Source organism: Lutra lutra, chromosome 12 (assembly GCF_902655055.1).
Source record: "Lutra lutra chromosome 12, mLutLut1.2, whole genome shotgun sequence".
Lineage (NCBI taxonomy): Eukaryota > Metazoa > Chordata > Mammalia > Carnivora > Mustelidae > Lutra > Lutra lutra.
Window position 1 is genome coordinate 92,019,721 of NC_062289.1, and position 19,515 is coordinate 92,039,235.

Sequence of the window (19,515 nt, forward strand, 5' to 3'; positions counted from 1 at the left end):
CTGGGCAGAAAAGAGGGGGTCAGGTAGAGGTGATGGTGTGTAAAGGCTTGAGGACATACATAGTAAGGCAGGTGACCTTGGGTGAGAGACTTGGCCTATTTTCTGTAGAGCGTGGTGAGTCATAAAAGTATTGAATAAGAAGGGGGATGTGTAGAATGAACTGATTTGTGTCTTAGGGAGATTGCTCTATGGGAGGTGAGGATAGGAGGAGGGGATGGAGTTGAGAGGTGGTTTAACAGCAAAACTGTCCGTGATCTGGTGACGATGATGTTTCAGGGAAGGAAGATAAGTCACAATGACAGATTCTGTTCTGGCTGGGGAAGATGGACAGATGAGATGCCCCCGAGACACGGGAGAGGAGGCAGCCCTGGGAGGTGAGACACGAAGTGAGGTCACTTGGGTCATTCAGAATGGATGGTGTCAGTGGGCATAGGTTGCCATTCAGAAGGTTGGGGCAGCTGCCATTGGTGATAGAGGCTTACTGGGACACAGGCTGAAACCTGACTGGACTCCAGTGGGCACCAGCGGAAAGGAGCCTAAGGGAGCAGATCAGGAGACGAGAGCTCTGTGCAGTGGCGGCTGGGGAGGAGAGATTTTAAGGCAAAGAGAGTCAGCAACAGTGCAGACTGCAGAGAGAAGTCAAGAAGAACGAAAGAGACTTTATTATGAGCTTTCATTAGATCATTCTTGACAGGTAGCTATGAGAGGTTATAAAACAAAACGAGTCCAAGGTTGTAAATGTAAACATCTGTAAAGATGTTGGCACCGAGGCCAGTGGCCTCTTGGTCTTGTGCACGAGTGTGCTTCAGTTCTCCCTCCCTGTGTGAGAACAGCAGGGATTAGTTGACCTAGGTGATCCAAAGATTCCTTCTGATCCCAAGAGCTTACCACTCTGTGGCTTCTGAATTTGAGGGAAGAGGAGGAAGGTCCTAGTTTACAGGATGCTGGAGAGATGCTTCCACAGGTAGACTGCACAGCTGTGCAGCGTTTCTGAGAGGGGCGGCCCCCGCCCGAACATCTGATATGGGTGTCTGCCTTAGGCCCTGTGTGAACCAAATGTCCCCAATAAAAGCTCTGATTGGGTGGCTGTGGGGCAGCTTTTCTTACAGTGCCGCTGATTCTACTTCAGGTGGGAGTTGGATAGACTTACCCATTCGATTCTTGCCACAGATTCAATGGAAGTGAAACCCATCATGACCAGAAAGTTGCGGAGGCGACCAAATGATCCTGTCCCCATCCCAGACAAGAGGAGAAAACCCGCTCCTGATATCCATTTGCATAATTGGTTTTTTTCTTAAGACTATTGAATCCTTTGCTTATCCATTTGCTAGAATATACATGGCCGTTGTCCTACGGAAATCGTGTGTGGTTGGCAGGCATGTGTATTTATCCCTGAGCTAAGGAATAGCCAATTTTTTAAAAAAGATTTATTAATTTGAGAGAGAGGGAGAGCGCTTGCAGACATGAGCACAAGCAGGAGGGGCAGTGGGCCAGGGAGAGAGAATCCCAAGCGGGCTCCCTGCTAAGAATAGAGCCCAGTGTGGGGCTCAGTCCCGCGACTCTAAGATCAGACCAGAGCCCAAAAGAGTCGGCTGCTTAACTGCTTGAGCCACCCAGTCACCCTGGGAATGGCCATTTTATTATGGATCTCGATTGCCACTGCTTCTAATGGGCGGTGTTGGTAGAGAGCAGTTATTTGGAAGCGCACTTTTCTGGAAGTTCATCCTGGTTTTAACATTTGGAGACTTAAGGCGACCTCAGATTTCACGTGCCTTTATTTTTCTACTTGTAGAACCAGGCCAGAACACCTGCCTTTTATACTCCATTACCTGTATCCCGAAGACCGTGGAACACAACTCGTTAAAGCAAATGAGATTTCAGTCACATAAAAAAGCCCTTTAATCGTAAAAACGAGAGGGGGAAGCAGGACACACATCACAAAATTCTTTTTCTGTTCTCTTGAGGAGAGAATAAGTAGCCATTCATACAAAATGACTCAGTTGTCTTCTCCCAAGAGAGGGTTTAACTTCAGGTTCCTTTGTCTTCACAACTGAGGGTTCAAGTTACGTGGGAAGAATAAACCCACCTCTGTGTGTGTGCGTGCATAAACACACGTGTGCAAGGCTTCTGGTCTTTGGAACAAGAGAACTTCATAAATTGAGGAGGAAGGTCTCCTTGTACTGTGTCCTATGCTCTCATTCTGGGACTTACTGAATGACTTAGATGTTTGAAAGAAATTTGTGCGTTCTTTTATGTACCTGGGCACCACGACATTCAGTAGAATCAGCAGCTTCTGAGAGGCAAACTGCTATAGAAACAGCATCTGACGGAATCACACTGTAAATCCTAAAATCCTGGTACCATTTTGTTGATTTCTGCTTGCTTAGAAACCATGCTTCTCAGACACGTTCCTTTAACTCTCAACACCCCAGCTAAACTATTTGTTAACAGACGAACAGATCATGGAGGATCTGAGAACGTTAAATAAGGTACAGTTTGATTTTTTTTTTTAATTTATTTGAAAGCTTAGGCTTGTGTCCTTCACATGTTACTTGTTAAATCGTTTTGATACCTTTGACACTCTGTGTTGCATCTGAAATGATCTGCACTAAGATTTCTTGTTGTTCTTCCTACAGCTTAAGTCACCCAAGAGACCAGGTAAGTGCATAGTGTTGCTGGTATTTATGCAGTCCTTTTTTTTTTTTCTTTTCTTTTCTTTTCTTTTTTTTTTTTTTAATCATGTTGTGGGAAAAGCATGCTTATACCTGACAGGGAGTTGTTGCAATTTTCAAAAATAAAAATGCTAATAATTTGTCTAAGAGTAGTCATCATGAAAACTGAAGGGAACCTTAGGTGTCCCCTCCCCTGTTTTTTTTTTTTTTTTTTTTAAAGCCCTGCTATATTAAAGTTATTTTACTTTTTCCTTCATTTCTTGTAAAAGAGGCATTTGATTGATAGGCTGGTAAAGGTTTTCTTCTGTGTAGGCATCAGGCATAAGATTTAAGCACACCTCCACTTCTGGAAATGAAACCGAAGGATTTTTCAGTATTCCTTGTCTTGTGGAGTTAAGTGCTGGGCGCCCCTGTTCCTGTGTCACTTCGTGGCCTGATTCTGGTGAGGGACTCACAGTCCCAGCTTACAGAAGAGGACGGCCCAGGTTCACAGTGGTTCCTTCCAGAGTGGCACTTGAGAGTCAGTGCTAGGCTGCAAAACAGAATTCTGGATGGGCAAGGCATTGTTAGTTTTAAGCACCAGGATTACTTACATGTCTGTCTACTCACCAAGCCTTGTGAAAGAAAACAGGATCCTTTTTTCTCTGAACGATTTCCTTCTGAGAGCCACCGTGGTCCTCAGAGAGGTCCCGTGTTTCTGAAGGCATGATGTGGGGGGTGGGGGGGAGGTGTTACAGAAGTTGTGTGAATTGAGATACTTTGAACCTACTGTACTTATTAGCACTATATTAGCTTGACTCCGTACATACATGATAGTCTGTTTTACCTAGTAATAAACAGTTTCAGAAATGACTTCGGATTAATAATGTTAAGGAGATTGTCCTAATTCCTGCCCTTCTGGGCTTCCAGTGGTCACGTGGGCAAATCACTTAGCCTGCCGGCATCCCCGCTTTCTCAAACACTGTTCAGTGAGGGTAAGCTTTGCCTTGCTTACCTCATGGGGTTGGGTTGAGCAGCAGGTTAGGTGTAATATACAAGAATTTTGTGGAGTTCTCATCTTTACACCCCTAAGGACTTAATGATCATGATTATTACCACTTTTTGATAGCATTTCAATTAAAGCATGTTAGTTGTTGGGTCCACATGATTGTTACACGATTAATCATTGACATATCTTTGGTACCTCCAGCATCCCCGTCCTCTCCTGAACACTTACCTGCCACACCGGCAGAGTCTCCAGCCCAGAGATTCGAAGCTCGAATAGAAGATGGGAAACTGTACTATGATAAAAGATGGTATGTTATGGAAAAACACAGATGATTCGTTAAGAGTCTCAAAAGAACCCCTTGGAAAGAGCACTGGGGCTCTGTCTCATTGTTCCTGAGCATGGCTGCTGCTTAGCTTGCATAGTACTGAAGTGGAATAACATTTCAAAGTGAGGGGGGTATAGCTCAGTGGTAGAACATTTGACTGCAAAGTGAGTTAGGACAGGGGAGCCTGGCTAGCTCAGTCAGGGGAGCATGCGACTATTGCTTTCAAGGTCAGGAGTTCCAAGCCTCATGTTGGGCATAGAGCTTGCATTTAAAAAAAAAAAAAAAAAAAAAATGCGGGGCTCCTGGGTGGCTCCGTTGGTTAAGCCTCTGCCTTTGGCTCAAGTCATGATCCCAGGGTCCTGGGATCAAGCCCCGCATCAGGCTCCCTGCTCGGCAGGGAGCCTGCTTCTCCCTCTGCCACTGCCTGCTGCTCTGTCTACTTGTGTTCTCTCTCCATCTCTCTAATAAGTGACGTCTTTAAAAAAAAACAAAAAAAAAACAAAAAAAATGCATGAGGAATCATTTGATCGATACTACTCATTCAGTCTCTGAAGGCAGTGTTTCCTGAACACACTTTCTCATGGGAACCCTCCTTCTCTCTCCGTGCTGTTGGCATAATACTAGAATTTGCAGGCTTCTCTCTTCGGTGCTGCCCCTGTAGACTGAGGCCAGGGCTTATGTCTCTCTCTATCTTAACTCTGCCCTTGCGCACTAAAATTAATAGGTGTTCTGTAGAAAAAAACATTTGTGGTCAGATGAGTCTGGGGGAGGACCATGCTAGTTAAATCAAAGAGTTTGCTGTAGGTGCTCTTTGGGTTCTCTGATAGGCTCATGTGTGCTGTGTATTTCTGTGATGTCAGGTATTACTTATTTGACCCAGGGTAACCTTTGTGGTGCTTCATCCTGCTATATGAGCGTTCCAGGAAATGTACTTGGGGAAATTGAATCCTAAAACATTACTAGTTTATATAAAAGACAGTTTTTTTTTTTAACTGCTTTTTTGTAAAATTTTAATTCTTAGCTGCATGTGACTATATAGGTATGTTACATTAGGTTTTTAATATGCCAGAAATATTTGAGAATAAAAACACTTTAAAATTGGGACGCCTGGGTGGCTCAGTTGGTTAAGCAGCTGCCTTCGGCTCAGGTCATGATCCCAGCGTCCTGGGATCGAGTCCCATATCGGGCTCCTTGCTTGGCGGGGAGCCTGCTTCTCCCTCTGCCTCTGCCTGCCATTCTGTCTGCCTGTGCTCGCTCTCTCTCACTCTCTCTCTGACAAATAAATAAAAAATCTTAAAAAAAAAAAAATCTTTTATTAAAAAAAAAAAAACACTTTAAAATCTTCAGACCACCAGCGTTTCCATTGGGAAGGAAATGGTCAAGCAATGTTAGACTTAGAAACTCATTTACTTACTCATTCAGCAAACATTACTGTCTGCTCTGTACCCCCAGATTCTGCTAGGTGTTAAGCCCCATGTCCTACCTCCTTGTCACAGCTCCTTTAATTCTGACCTACTCTTTTATTCATTGTCCCTCTGCAGTTTACGTCATGGTGGACACATTTGCATTCTGGATTTCTGCTTGTTTGTACGGTGCCTGTTTATCTGCGGTTACTGTGTGCACTCTGTAGTTCTCATTTATGATCACCATCATTTTTTTTTTTTTTAAAGATTTTTATTTATTTATTTGTCAGAGCGAGGGAGAGAGAGCGAGCACAGGCAGACAGAATGGCAGGCAGAAGCAGAGGGAGAAGCAGGCTCCCCGACGAGCAAGGAGCTCGATGTGGGACTCGATCCCAGGACGCTGGGATCATGACCTGAGCCGAAGGCAGCTGCTTAACCAACTGAGCCACCCAGGCGTCCCGATCACCATCATTTTTAATGATCTTTTGAGTTTCAATATGTTAACCCAAAGTTCCAGAATTAGAGTAACGGTTATTTTGAATTGTTTGAGCTTTGTTAAAAAAGAAAAACCCCAAGATTGTTAGTTTATTACCTTAAAATATTACCCTTCCAAAGTTGGTAGAAATGCTCAGAAATCTAGTCTTCCCTGAAATAAATCCGTCCCCCCAAAATATTCGGTTACAGTTGAGTTAATTACCCCGGAGATGGTGAAGCCTGCCTCTGTCTGTGAGCCTGATCTTAGTGACTTCTGCCCCTCTCATTTGACTATTTTCACTTTCTTCAAAAGGGCCTGTGAGTGTTTCTTGACTTTGCTTATCAGAACAGATCACCACTAGGTGGCAGGCTCTAACAATGCAACACACCGAGGGGGCAAAAGAACATGAAAAATGTTTCTAATAATGAAAACCAAATAACCTTTAAAGATCAAGCCCGCATATATGAGCCGTCTTCAAAAATGATGAGATTTATCACTAACGTTTTTACGGATCTGTGAGTCTTAAAGCTGTGTGATATTTCAGACGATGTTCATTTTGTAGTTGCGTTGCTTCAGATCTTCTTTCTAAGGCTTAATTTTTAGACTTTGAGACTTGTCTTGAGGGTGAAGATGCAGTAGGAGAAAATTCTTGTTTTTCTAAAGAAGGGATCCCTGGTGCCTGGTGTTTCATAATGTAAATAGAGTGGTCACGTTTGCTGTGCTAGATCTCCGGAGCATTTAGAGTGAATTTCGCTGTCTTTCTCATAGGGGCTGCAGAAATTTTGAAAGAAGGTCTCTTTAGCATTTTCCTTTTTCAGTGAGTTTCAAGTTGCATATTGTTGAGCATGGAAGCTGTTGTTTTCACCTGTATTCTGTGGTTTTCCTTTTAGCCTTGGGAGTCAGAGTTGATGACACATTTGTGGGAAGGTGTGTCTCTCCTTCCCTGCCACATACGGAAGGTGTTCATGCAGGTCCTGGCCCACGCTCTGACCAGTGCATAGCTGGCCTCCTCTCCCACCAGTCTCAACTTGAGGTTTGGTCTTAGTGTCCTGTCAGCTGGGAGGCTTTCATTCTTCCTTCTTTTTTGCCAGTCACGGCCTGTGGCTGAGAGAGCAAGTGAACCACTTTATGCTCACTCCGGTGGGATGGAGTATTTGTGTGCAGTGGTACTTCTGGCGAAACGTATTTCATTGAGTTTCAAATGACTTCAGCAAAATGAGTGTGATTCAGGCTTCCCATCTTGGCATGAACACTTACCAAGCTACATTTCATTTTGAAAGATAAGCATCTTCTCTTTGCCTTGGTCTGGTAGTGCTTTTAAGGCATTTTATGTCCCACTGTAAGTTTTCCTCATATTTTGATTTGGACTAATGACCCTTCTTAGAAAGTACCAGTAAAGTAGCTGATATTTTAAAATAACTAACTAGCTGATGGTGCTCGCAGACTGGTTTATCTCTCCTCACTTTAAATCTTGGACTGCTAATGTGAATCAGGAATGAAGCTCCCCCGCCCCCCCACTTCTTCCAGCCTTCAACTGACAAAGACTGTTAAATGGCGAATATTTACAACTGGCATTGGGACCCCTTGAGGTTTCAGAGCATTAACATGGTATTCAGGTTTTTTTGGGAAATGAAACGTTGATACCAGGATTCCCAGTAGGATACAAAATTAAATTAATCCTACCCCCTCCTTTTTGACCCACCTTTTAAGAAATTGCTTTCTTCCATAATAGTACTACTGTTGATTCTAGTTCATTGGGTTTAATAGTAGAAGCAAAGCTCTAAGAGCTCATTTGTCGGGATTCCCAGGTAAGGATTTCCATTAGTAATAAAGTAATAAAGTCAGTTCGATTTTTGTGGCTTGTTCTCTGAGGCTATTTAAAGGTATTTTTTTTCATCTGAGATGAGTTGCAGCTTATAAAATGGGTTAATTGGCAAAAGTGATAATGTACATTTTTAGTTCTATTGTTGGTGCTTTTTAACAGTTTTTATGTCTATATATATATTTTTTAAAGATTTTATTTATTTATTTGACAGAGAGAGATCACAAGTAGACGGAGAGGCAGGCAGAGAGAGAGAGAGGGGGAAGCAGGCACCCTGCTGAGCAGAGAGCCCGATGCGGGACTCGATCCCAGGACCCTGAGATCATGACCTGAGCCGAAGGCAGCGGCTTAATCCACTGAGCCACCCAGGCGCCCCTTTATGTCTAAATTTATTTTAAATTCTCTCTCCCTCTTTTATTAGTCTTCAGCAATTAAAGAGTAAATTTGTATGTGAGGGTTGACCTATACGTTTTAGTTTCATCTTGAAAATATGAGTGCTGATTTTTGAGGATTTTTTTTTTTCTTCTTCCAGAGAATTCAGATAGTTGAATAGATTTGGTATCCAGGGATAACCTGTATTCCCTAAGACTGTTGTGTGGTGTGTGAGACTCTGGTTCAGGAAGATCTGGGAGTCCATTGGCTTGGAAGTGGGGTGCTTTGGGAAACACGCGGACCAGCTCTCCTCTGGAGCAGATGGTGACCAATGGTGGACATTCAAGCTACCACCATTTGGTTACCCCAAAGCAGGCAGACTGGGGAGGTGGCCAGATGCTCAGGTCCCAGACAACTTCTGGGGTTGGCGGGTGGTTATAGATGAGATCTCATTGTTTATTTCCTGTATTCATTTTAAGGTCAGCCCGAGGTGTTGGGGTTTGGGTTCTGCACACATCTGAAGTAAAATGCAGCACAGCTCCTGAGAATTGTTTGACTAGTCTCCCAGAGTTAACTGTTGTCCTTGAAGACATTAAGATGTTAATTTTTTTTTTTTTAAAGATTTTATTTATTTATTTGACAGAGAGAAATCACAAGTAAGCAGAGAGGCAGGCAGAGAGAGAGGAGGAAGCAGGCTCCCTGCTGAGCAGAAAGCCTGATGTGGGGCTCGAACCCAGGACCTGGGATCATGACCTGAGCCGAAGGCAGCGGCTTAACCCACTGAGCCACCCAGGCGCCCCTAAGATGTTAATTTTTTTTTTTTAAAGATTTTTTATTTATTTATTTGATAGAGAGAAATCACAAGTAGGCAGAGAGGCAGGCAGAGAGAGAGGAGAAAGCAGGCTCCCTGCTGAGCAGAAAGCCCGATGTGGGGCTTGAACCCAGGACCTGGGATCATGACCTGAGCCGAAGGCAGCGGCTCAACCCACTGAGCCACCCAGGCGCCCCTAAGATGTTAATTTTAACATGAGGTTTTATCTTTACCCTTCTTTGTTATTTAGGTATTTTTCAGAACCATGACTTAGTTTTTAATATGAGTAATACCTTAATTCAGAGAAAAGAAAGCCATTCAGTAGAAAGAATACTGTTCCTAATTTATATTTCCTATTTCCGTAAAGTTGTAATACACGTTTTATTATACATCTAACTACGTAACTTTACCCAAATTTTTCTGTGTGTGTGTGTGTGTGTGTGTGTGTGTGTGTGATACACACGTAACATGCATATGTTTTTTTACAAGCACAGGAATGTAATGGGCATAGATTTCCCACCTCTGCTTAGCAGTATGCTGAGCATGTTTCCAAACTAGTAACATACTCCTTTACCACACTGTGACCTTTCTTTATTAAAGTATTTGGGAAATACTTTCAGAATGACATGAGGCTACGTGCATGCTTTGTGTCTTTCTCTTTAATAACTCTAATCCCCATAGAATAACTTCAGATGTTCTCCCGCTTTGTAATTTTACTCGAACCATCGCTCGAGATGTTAGTGTTTACATAAGAAAGTTGGCTTAGATGTGGGAGGGAAACTGGAATTTTTGAGTCACGCTGTGAACTAATTCAGCCTTTCCTCATGCACTGTATACTTCAGACCTTGCGATATTACACATTTAGCATAATGAAAGTCCCCTGACCCAGTTTACCAACTGATCTCTGGCCAAAAGCAACTTTAAAGCTGAGTCTAACCCAATCTCGCTGTTCTAATTGCATTTATGATTCGATTTCTTTTAACAGTGTTTTCTGGAAGTAAATTGAGTTGGAAACCTGAGTTTTTAGCTCCTGAGTAGCAGGTTAAAGAGTACTTAGAACCTAGATTGGAAAAAAGCTCATTGTGGGAGTGAAGTACATCTCTTTACTGTGATGTCCTGGCAGTAGATTATTTCATTACACCAGCAGAAACAATCTGCCTTTTCCCCTACAGAAATAATGATAAAATGCAGTACTTTGCTGGGAGATGCATTTTGGTAGAATTTACATGAGTTAGTGGGTCTGTGCAGCCAGAATGAAGCAGAGGTTATGTTCCTGCCTGACTGTGGCTGGCCCCTGCCAGGGCTGCCAGCAGCAGCTCAGCTCCTGTTTCCAGCTCTTGCAGTCCAGCAGCTGCTTCTTCATCCTGTGGCAGCTGCTGTTGTCTCATTTGGGCTTTGGGCCTGGCTTCCTCACTTTGAACCTCGGCCTTATCCCTGAGCTTGTAGCAGTTGAAGGTGATCCTGTGCTACAGACCAAGAGGATGGCCACTGGGGCGGAAACGGAGTGCCTGTCTGGTCTGCTCCATGCAAGGCAGCTCTCCCGACTGGCCAGGCCAAATCAGAGCCCCTGCGGTGCACACCCGGCCGCTCTGAACCTCGCCTGGTTAGTGCTCCCCAGGTGTGATACTCAGTGTTCTTCTCGGCTGCTGTATTTGAAGCTGTGTGATCGCAGGGACCTTGTGGTCCTGTTCCCTGTCCACTTCCAACCTCCAGCATCCTCAGTGCTGCACAGTAAGTGATGAATGAGTATTTGCTAAATGAGTGACCAGAGAAAGACTTGAATTTGGCCTACCTTAGTGTGGATGACTTAATTTGGACATATTGAAAATAAATACTAGATCCGTTGTTCAAACCCTTCTATTTATTTTGTCCACTCAAGTTTCTTCAGTGTTTTGGGATGGGTGAAAAGCGGGAACAAGTTTTATTTTGAAAAATTGTAATTTACTTTTTGATTGAATTGTGGTGTATAGTCCAAATCAAAAGTAAATATGGAGTTAGCTTCCCAGCTTTTCCCCTGCCTCCTTTTTCCCACTGCAGAGGGACCAAGGAATATACGCTTTAGATTAGGAGGAGGTGAGGAGGTCATCTGATCCAATCGAAGGATGGAGGCCTTCAAACTAAATCTGAAATCCACACTCTTCCTCAAATGTAAATTAAGACTCTTAATTATATTCTTTGTTGTGTTTTTCTTTCCTTCCCCCTTTTTTTTTTTTTTTTAAAAACTGGTGCCGTTAACAATACTGTATTATTGATTTACAATTTGTTAAGAGCATAGCTCTTACGCATAGTGTTCTTTCTACAAAAGAAACAACAACAAACAATTCTGCTGAAGAGGGCAGGAGGAGACTTTTGGGAGCAGATGGATATGTTCATTGTGGTAATGATTTCACGGGTATATATACTTATCCCCAGACTCATCGAGTTATAAATTAAAGATATATGGCTTTTTTTTTTTTTTTTTTTGGCATGTCAGTCTTAACCTTGATAAAGTGGCTAAACACATACATAAACTTGTGTCATGTTTTTGGCAGGTACCACAAGAGCCAGGCCATCTATCTGGAGTCAAAGGACAACCAGAAGCTGAGCTGTGTGATCAGCTCTGTCGGAGCCAATGAGGTAGGGGCCGAACTCCCTACTCCCTCAGAAGAGCAAAGTGTACTGCAAAAAAAAAAAAAAGTGAGAGCAAAACTGTAGTGCAGGTGCCACCAAGAACGTACAGTGGAATCATGTGTCATATGTGGGTTAGGATCTCAGTCAGCACTTCCCGGCAGAAATTGCACAGAGACAAAAAAGATCCCTGAAAACCCCTTACTTTGCTTGACTACCAACATAATGTGGATTTGTATGTTCCTGGTGGTATTGGTGAACTCCACCCACGTATAGTAATTGAGTCGGGAGCCACTGAGGGAGTCTACAGGAAAGAACAGAAGGCAAGTCTGTGTGGTATCTGTGTGTTCAAATCCTGCTGCTTTGTAAGATCACCGTGTACATGGAACTCGCTTGTGGAGCAAACTCCATCTTTGTTAGTTCTCTAAGAGCTTTTGTGTGTACTAAGAGATTTGCTTTGTGCTGTGAGGATTTAATGACACACCTGGCCCAGGGTGGGCACACAGTAAGTGCTCAATAAATGCATGCTGGCTAGATCTGAGCTATACACTTCTCCTTGTCTGCTGTCTTTACAATCTGGCACGTCCTATTGTGCCTCTCTCTCAGCAGTGAGCTGCCAGGCTCTGGCCCTCAGGTATTGGTTTCCTGGAGTCTCTCCTGTAGGGTAGTGACTGGTTCCGAAGTTAGCTCAGAGGCTTATGCTCCAGGGTAGGATGACTGGCAAGTGAGTTCTCCGACAGGCCCTTCGTTAGGGGGAATGTCAGCAGTGTGTAATTGGTATTGTTCGGAGTTTTAAAAAAGTTTAAAACTTTAATAGCTTGATTGGCTTGATCTGTTATCAGTCCACAAATGTCTGCAAAGAAATTGATTTTTATGTGTCTCCCCTCTGTAACTTATTCATGCCAGTGCACAGTAAATCTAATGAAACTGGATTATGAAATAACTTAAGCCTCTTCCATTCTCCTAGCTTCCTGAATTGAAAATGCCTTCAAATGTGACTAGTGACTAGTGACTACCAAAATGATTGTTTACTCAGAAGTTAGGGAAGAGCCTTCCAGATAAATGAATGTCCTTTCTCTGTGGGCTTGGGGTCTATGAGTCACCCCAAGCCAAGTCAGGAGCAGAGCAGGATCTGATGGAGGGACCTGCTGTTTGTCAGCAAGAGCTATTGTGACTTCACAGCAGAGCCCTTGTGCCTGGCCTCATCCTCCTCGGTGACACCTCAAGATTTTTCAGGAAAAATAGAAATGCAAGTTATATTTTTTTCTCTCTCTGTTGAAGATTGTCATCCTTTGACATGACAGAGTGTTAAGGAGGTCTGACAAGAAAACGGTGACACTGAGACATGTCACCTGGAGAGGAGAGGCCTCAGTGCACCCGAGGCATGTGACTCTGGTAAAGGGAAAACATTTCTCACTTCTTGGAAGTATTCCAGCTGATTTTTCAGGTCAAATCCTAAGTGACCCTGGAGCCAGTTGGCCTTGGCATAACCTGACTCCAGGGACATTTGTTGGGTGAGTCTGAGGCTGTTGGTGACTCCCCATTTCAGCCCTTCTTGCGGTCATTTTTCAATTTAAAGTGCTTCTGCGAGGTCCTTAGAGGCTCAGCTTCATGTGAGGTCTTTATTTTTAAACCGATGTATTTGACTTTGAAGTCTTCTGTTGCTAAATAATCACATTAAAAGAATTGAAACGAGACTGAGAACACACACTTTTAAAACCTGAGAATTGAATGGGGGAGGGAGCAGATAGGTCTATAGACGTTTACTTGCATATGTGGGTGAGATGCAGAACTTAAAAAAATCATGCTTCTGGCCCCATCTGTTGGCACATTGATTAAACGGACGAGGAACAGGTGAGGAGTTGGGGCCAGGTTATTGGATAAGAGCAAGCAAGGGGTTTTGAGAGCCGGCACCAGAATTCACATTGGACAAGTTGACTCAGCCTTCGTCTTCCATAAAATGGGGTGAGGATGGTACATCGTAGGGTGGTTCTGAAGATGAGAAGGCTGAGGTGTGACTGAGCTGAGGTGTGACCAGTGTCTGGTGACCGAGGAGGCGGCTGCTTCCCACTTCCCAGTCCTGGCCACAGGGATGACACTTACTAAGTGCCCTGCTCTGGCAGTCCCCCTGCTGCCAGAGTTCATTCTCCATTCTGTGCAAGAATGCATCTGCCCTGTGAAATGTCCGACATCTGACACCATCTGTGAGAAAAGGATATGGTCAGAAGGGAAGGGCTGTCTTAAGCTGATTTAGCCTTCTGATGCTCCTAATTGGGCCTTCGCTCACTCATGGGCTTTTTTTTTTTCCCCTTGTTATTTTTTTCCCTTCCTTTTCTGCCATGACCATTAGACTTAATTGCCAGGAAACCAGAGTAGTGAAAGACTATGATATGGAAGTCCCTTGAGGCAAGGAAAATATTTCCAAACTTGATTGCAAGTTTATATTCATGAATGCATGTATTTTGAATGTCGATAGTGCTGTAATCAAACCAAATAAAAGAATGTCCTTAAGATCAAGGCAAAAATAGAACCTGAGATCACGGTGCCCTCCATTTTCATAATCAGAGGTGTGAGGGAGAGAGAAGAAAGGAGAAGGGAGGTCCGGGGCTGACGCCTGCCCTATACTAAACCGTTCCTGATGGGCGGCGGGGTACAGCCTGAGAGGAGGTTGCCACGGTTCCGCCCGCACCTCATGCTTGCAGATGTTTCGATGCTCTGGAAGATTTGCTCCTCAGTATTCGCTCTAGCTGCTCTCATCATCCCTTTCCTTCTCCCCTGCAGATCTGGGTGCGGAAGACAAGTGACAGCACCAAGATGAGGATTTACTTGGGCCAGCTTCAGCGCGGGCTCTTTGTGATCCGCCGGAGGTCAGCGGCTTGACTTTTCTACAGTGTTCTTCCTTTTTTCTGGAGTGGTTTTTCGTTTTGTTTTCTTCCAAATAGAAAGTTTTTAACCCGGGAATTGCTCCTTGGCCTTGGGGAGCGCTGTTGTGGATTCTGCGAGGCGCTGTGGTGTCAGCGCTTCCGTCTTTGCGTTGCTCCTTCCTGCCTCGACCTCTTCTGGCCAGCTGTCACCGTGAACTCTTGCTTTGGGGAGTGTTGCGAGTTCGGTTTACTCATTTCTTTGTGGTTTTTTTTTGCTTACACTTTGTCTTTTTTTTTTAAGCCTCCTTTGAGTTTGAAGGGATATCTTTTTTTTAATTGACTTTAGGTCTTTCTACCAGGAAGGGGTACACTCTACATTGCATTTTCATGTTTTGAATCTGATTAGTGGATCACGTAGCTCTTTCCCTTGTCGAGCCCAATTCACTGTTTCCCCAGAAGCTTGGGGCAGAGGTCCTAGCAGAAGGAGATTAATTCTTCTGGCTCTCAGCCTTCTCTGAGAAATAAATGCCTTGTGTAACATCTGGCGTATGCCATCCATTCCACTGGCTGAGCGACAGAAAAATTTGCCTGGGTGGCTACGTGCACTGAAGGAAATGGGGTTGGGGGGAGGGGGCATCTCAGGCTCCAAATGTGCTGAAGGTACCGCATTTGAAATGTTACTTAATGCAAGTGGTTTATGCAGACACATTTGTTCTAGCTCAAGCTGGAGCAACTGGTCATTTCAGAAGTTTTTATTTCTAATTCATTTCTGTTTCCTGCCCCTAAGGAGATGAAGTACCTCGTGCCAACCAATTATCTGGGTTATCTGTTGTAGGTGGGGAGGGGAAACTGACTGGGCAGTCATCAGTTATCTGTGAACTCTCACTTATAATTCCACTTGCACACTCTTGTCACTGATGCCGTTACTGCACACGGACTGTTTCCAGCCTGTGGACCTTGTCGGCGCCCCCAGCCTCCCAGGAGGTCTGGCCCAGGCTGAAGACAAAGGAAGCTCTGCTGCGGCTGCCACTCACCAAAGGAATCCTGGGGGCAACAACCTTCCCCACACTCCTTGCCTTCTGCTGCTCATTTCCAGCCTTGGAGAGATGGTTCACTGGCAGATGGGGCTTTCTGGTTCATAGCTGCCACCGTAGGATATTTAAAGAATTTGGGGTTAGAGCAACGGTTAGCATCTCTATGGGAAATTAGTAGACCTTATGCATCCTAGGAAATCTTGGTATGTCATGCCCTCGGTCTCAGGTGATTATCTTTTTGTCATTTCTTGATATATTCACCCAAAAGCAAGTTGGGGGATTGTGATGACAAGCAAAATCACCTTGTAAGTCCTGGCTTCAATAGAGACCAAACCTTACTGACTCAGTAGAGGCATGTACAGATTTGTTTTTGTTTTAATTTATAACGCACCCCCCTCCACCCCCATGTTGGAGTCTCCTTTAGAGAATAAGGTAAATGATGCGTGTTTAACAGTTTAGAGTTGCCTGGGTGTTCCGTGCTTCTCTGCCCTCGGCCCCTATGATGATGATTATCGGAGTGAACCAAGTCCACAGTCAACAGGGCCTTCATCTTTCCTTTCTTCTTGACAGCCTTCGCTCTGCGGGAGGGCCTCTGTTGCTTGCTTTGTCCCTGTGGTGTGTGTCACCTCCCATAAAAGCAAGCGGCTGTCTATTCTCCACTAGTGCCCTGTGATGGAAATTTAGTTACAGTATGTGTGGTCGTCAGAGTTTGTTTTTGTTTTTGTGTTTTTTTGAATGATTGTCTTACTTGGCTTCCTAGCAGTACACCAAAGTTTTTTTTTTTTGGTTTTTTTTTTTGGTTTTTTTTTTTGGAAAAGCTTGTGTTGATAACTACTGGAGATTTCAGCATCAAAGCAACAAGTTGTCTTTTTTTTTTTTTTTTTTTTTTTTCCTTTTCTGGTGGCACATTTGTGCTTTTGTGAAATAACTGTTCATTGGAAGACCAGAGTATGGGCACTTTGGCTTCTTCTCTGGCCTTGGCCACATCACTGCCTTCTGGTCCTCAGTATCCTCACAATCTTTAATCATGACTGTGGGAATGGGCACAAGTGGGGAATAGACTTTCTTTGTTTTTTTTTTTTTTTAAGATTTTATTTATTTATTTGTCAGAGAGAGAGCGAGCACAGGCAGACAGAGTGGCAGGCAGAGGCAGAGGGAGAAGCAGGCTTCCCACAGAACAAGGAGCCCGATGTGGGACTCGATCCCAGGACGCTGGGATCATGACCTGAGCCGAAGGCAGCTGCTTAACCAACTGAGCCACCCAGGCGTCCCAATGGGGAATAGACTTGAGACACAGCACAGTAAATTGTACTCCTAATCCCAGAAGATCGAGTTTTTTATTTTATCACTCCAGAGATGAAAAGCCAGCAGTACGGCCCCTCTGGCAGGCCTCTGTGGTGACCAGGGGTAGCAGAGCCCCCTTGTTGAGGAGTTGGAGGTGCTTTTGTGATGGGCAAAAACAGATTTTGAGATTCCTGGACTAACAAGGGGCTGGCTTTTACCCCAGGTGGCCATTCTTATTCCAGAAGGTCTTTCTTTCTCACCAGACCGTAGGGTACCATGTATATCCCCAAATTCAAACTTTCCTGCAGATAAGACTTGGGAAAGGTTGGTCTAGACAACTCTTATGAAGAACCTGTACATCATGGTGTTAATCTGATCAAGAAATTGCACTTGGGTTATTCTGATCAAGACCTATTTGTGTTTTGTTCAAGGCACCTGCGTTGGTATTATACACAGTGTTTGCTATGGCTATGTCGCAATATTTATTTTACCTCTGCTTGGGGGCGTTGTGTTGCCTTCCCTACCCTCTGACTCCCTCTCTTCCAAAGCCAGTGTCCTCTTGAACTATTTCCAGATTTCCGTAGCCATACCAAAGCCAGGATGTTTTCATTTGTTTGGATACCGGTGTTTATGGATATCTAACTACCTAACTTAATTTTTTTTTTCTTTAAACTCCAAACTGGGTCCAGTATAAGATCCCAGAGGCTGATCTGCAAATCAAGCTACTTGTGTTTGTGTGTGAGACCCTGTGTTCAGGATTGGGCGACTTTTCTAAGAGAAATATTGGGGGTGGGGTGGGGTTGGGTTGGTTTCGTTTTGTTTCTTTTTTTTTTTTTTTAACCTGACTTTGGGGATGGAGGGGAATCCTATTTTTTACAATATATTTGTTTTTTCATTAACATTTCCTTTTAGCCTTGAATTTTTACTAAATTTCCTCCTGACTTAAAAATCTTGTTTCTAATCTGGGAATTTGAAATCTTGGTACTTAATGTTACACCAGTTTTTCCAAAGAGTTCAAAGCAATTTAATATCAGTACATGGTAAAAATTTGCAGCCATTTCAAGCAGCTGGTGAGTTTTTATATATCATCATTAACTGGTATCATTAAATGTTCTGAGAGGTGAATGTAAAATGTAAAAAGTATAGGTTTTTTTTTTTTTTAATAACAATAAACTTTCAAAGAGAAAACCAGCATGTAGTCTGTGTTATATCCATTGACTTGATAAATGATTGACATTTCTTTTAGGTTCCCCCCCCCCCCCAGTTGTGGGGAAAGGAAATCAGGAAAGGGGGAGGGATATGCTAGATATTTGCTTATTATGAAGAGTAAGTTAAGGAGTGATGTCAAAGACAGGCTCTCAGTTTTGTAAAGAGCAGTCTAGGAGTGTTGACCCATAAATGTGGTGTACTCTTTCCTTGTTGGTGACGATAAAACAATCTCATTAAAAACTGAGCCAATAAAATTGACCTTAGATGGGAAAAACCTTAAGGTAAACTCGTGTGATTGAGGAGGATGTTGTCATTCGGTACTCTAGAGCACTACCTCCCAATTTTACAAAAAGAAAAAAAAAAAAAAAGCTGATATTTCTACAGCTCCCTGGTAGGTAAACTGAGGAGGCTGCTTGCTGCCACAGGTGACTGACCTGGTGTGCTCACGACCCGAGTGTGGCAATGCCCATCAGGAAGGGCTGCTCTGTGCTTTGGATGTTGGAGAAGGGCAGTCACTGTTTAACTTTTTTTTTTTTTTTATTAACATAATCGTTTGTTCAGAAGAGTATTCAATTTTTTTTTTTTTAAGATTTTATTTATTTATTTGACAGAGATCACAAGTAGGCAGAGAGGCAGGTAGAGAGAGGAGGAAGCAGGCTCCCCGCTGGGCAGAGAGCCTGATGTGGGGCTCGATCTCAGGATCCTGGGATCATGACCTGAGCCGAAGGCAGAGGCCTTAACCCACTGAGCCACCCAGGCACCCCATCAAATCTTAATTATAAGAAATTGAGTTTCCTGTTTCCTCAAAGTGGCTATGTCCATGGGACCATCACCTAGAGTAGGAAAGAGGACAGCCAGCTCCCACAGCCCCAAGCAGACTTCCTTCCGGTTGCTACTCCTCACTAAAGTAATGGCTAGCCTGACAAGTTTTCTGTATTTTAATCACCTTAAACTGCTAGGTCTTTCCATAGTAGTTTGGAAGAGCCAAGTCCCTGGTGGAGGCTAGGAGCTTGCCAGGGACTTGAGAGCTGATAGCAGACGATGTGGCAAAATGAGGGAGGGTAAAACCCTTCAGGTTAACCCTGTTTCTCTCGTGCTTGTCGCCAAGGCAAATGGAACTTTTCCTTCATATTAATATCTGCCTTCTCATGAGTTTTTTGTGTATGTCAAACACTATGCTAAACCCTTCAGGCGTTCTCTCATTTAATCTTTGTAATGACCTGAGTACTAATACTCTAAATATATTAATGTAATGTCGATATATTAGGTAACATAGTCATTCTGAGACTGACTTAATTTTCCCATGAAACTCCGAGCTCAGCACTGTGCCTAGTCATAGTATGTGCTCGGTAAATGTTGTCCAATAACGTTGTAAAGTGATCAGAGGAGGAAACAGATTCCTTCAGTCACAGAAAATGGTTCAGTAATTTCTCCAAGGTCACACACTGAGTTGCAGAGTCCCAGATCTTTCAGAGTCCAAGCCAGGGTTCCTAACGATTGTACCGTGCATTCTGTTCCCAGCCCCCTTTGTTAAAATTGCATTCGGCATTTCCACCTTTCTCCAGCCCTTCCCTCGGAGTTTGTTTTTTTTTTTATCTCCTCTCACCTCTTACAGAATCAGAGAGCAAATTTTAGAGGTAAAAACACTT

At 43.6% G+C, this 19,515-nt stretch overlaps 1 protein-coding gene across 7 annotated transcripts in view; it reads left to right on the forward strand.

Moving 5' to 3' along the window:
* SUDS3 (SDS3 homolog, SIN3A corepressor complex component) overlaps window positions 1-19,515 on the forward strand; it is a 210,080-nt gene that overhangs the window by 18,261 nt on the left and 172,304 nt on the right. For 6 of the 7 annotated variants that reach the window (XM_047698312.1, XM_047698313.1, XM_047698315.1 and 3 more), the window contains exons 7-12: window positions 1,171-1,266; window positions 2,428-2,489; window positions 2,637-2,658; window positions 3,862-3,967; window positions 11,400-11,484; window positions 14,257-14,342. In XM_047698312.1, coding sequence (XP_047554268.1) covers window positions 1,171-1,266; window positions 2,428-2,489; window positions 2,637-2,658; window positions 3,862-3,967; window positions 11,400-11,484; window positions 14,257-14,342 — 457 coding nt within the window. Of the gene's footprint in view, window positions 1-1,170; window positions 1,267-2,427; window positions 2,490-2,636; window positions 2,659-3,861; window positions 3,968-11,399; window positions 11,485-14,256; window positions 17,849-19,515 lie in introns of those variants that run through there. The other variant, XM_047698318.1, reaches the window with a different exon arrangement.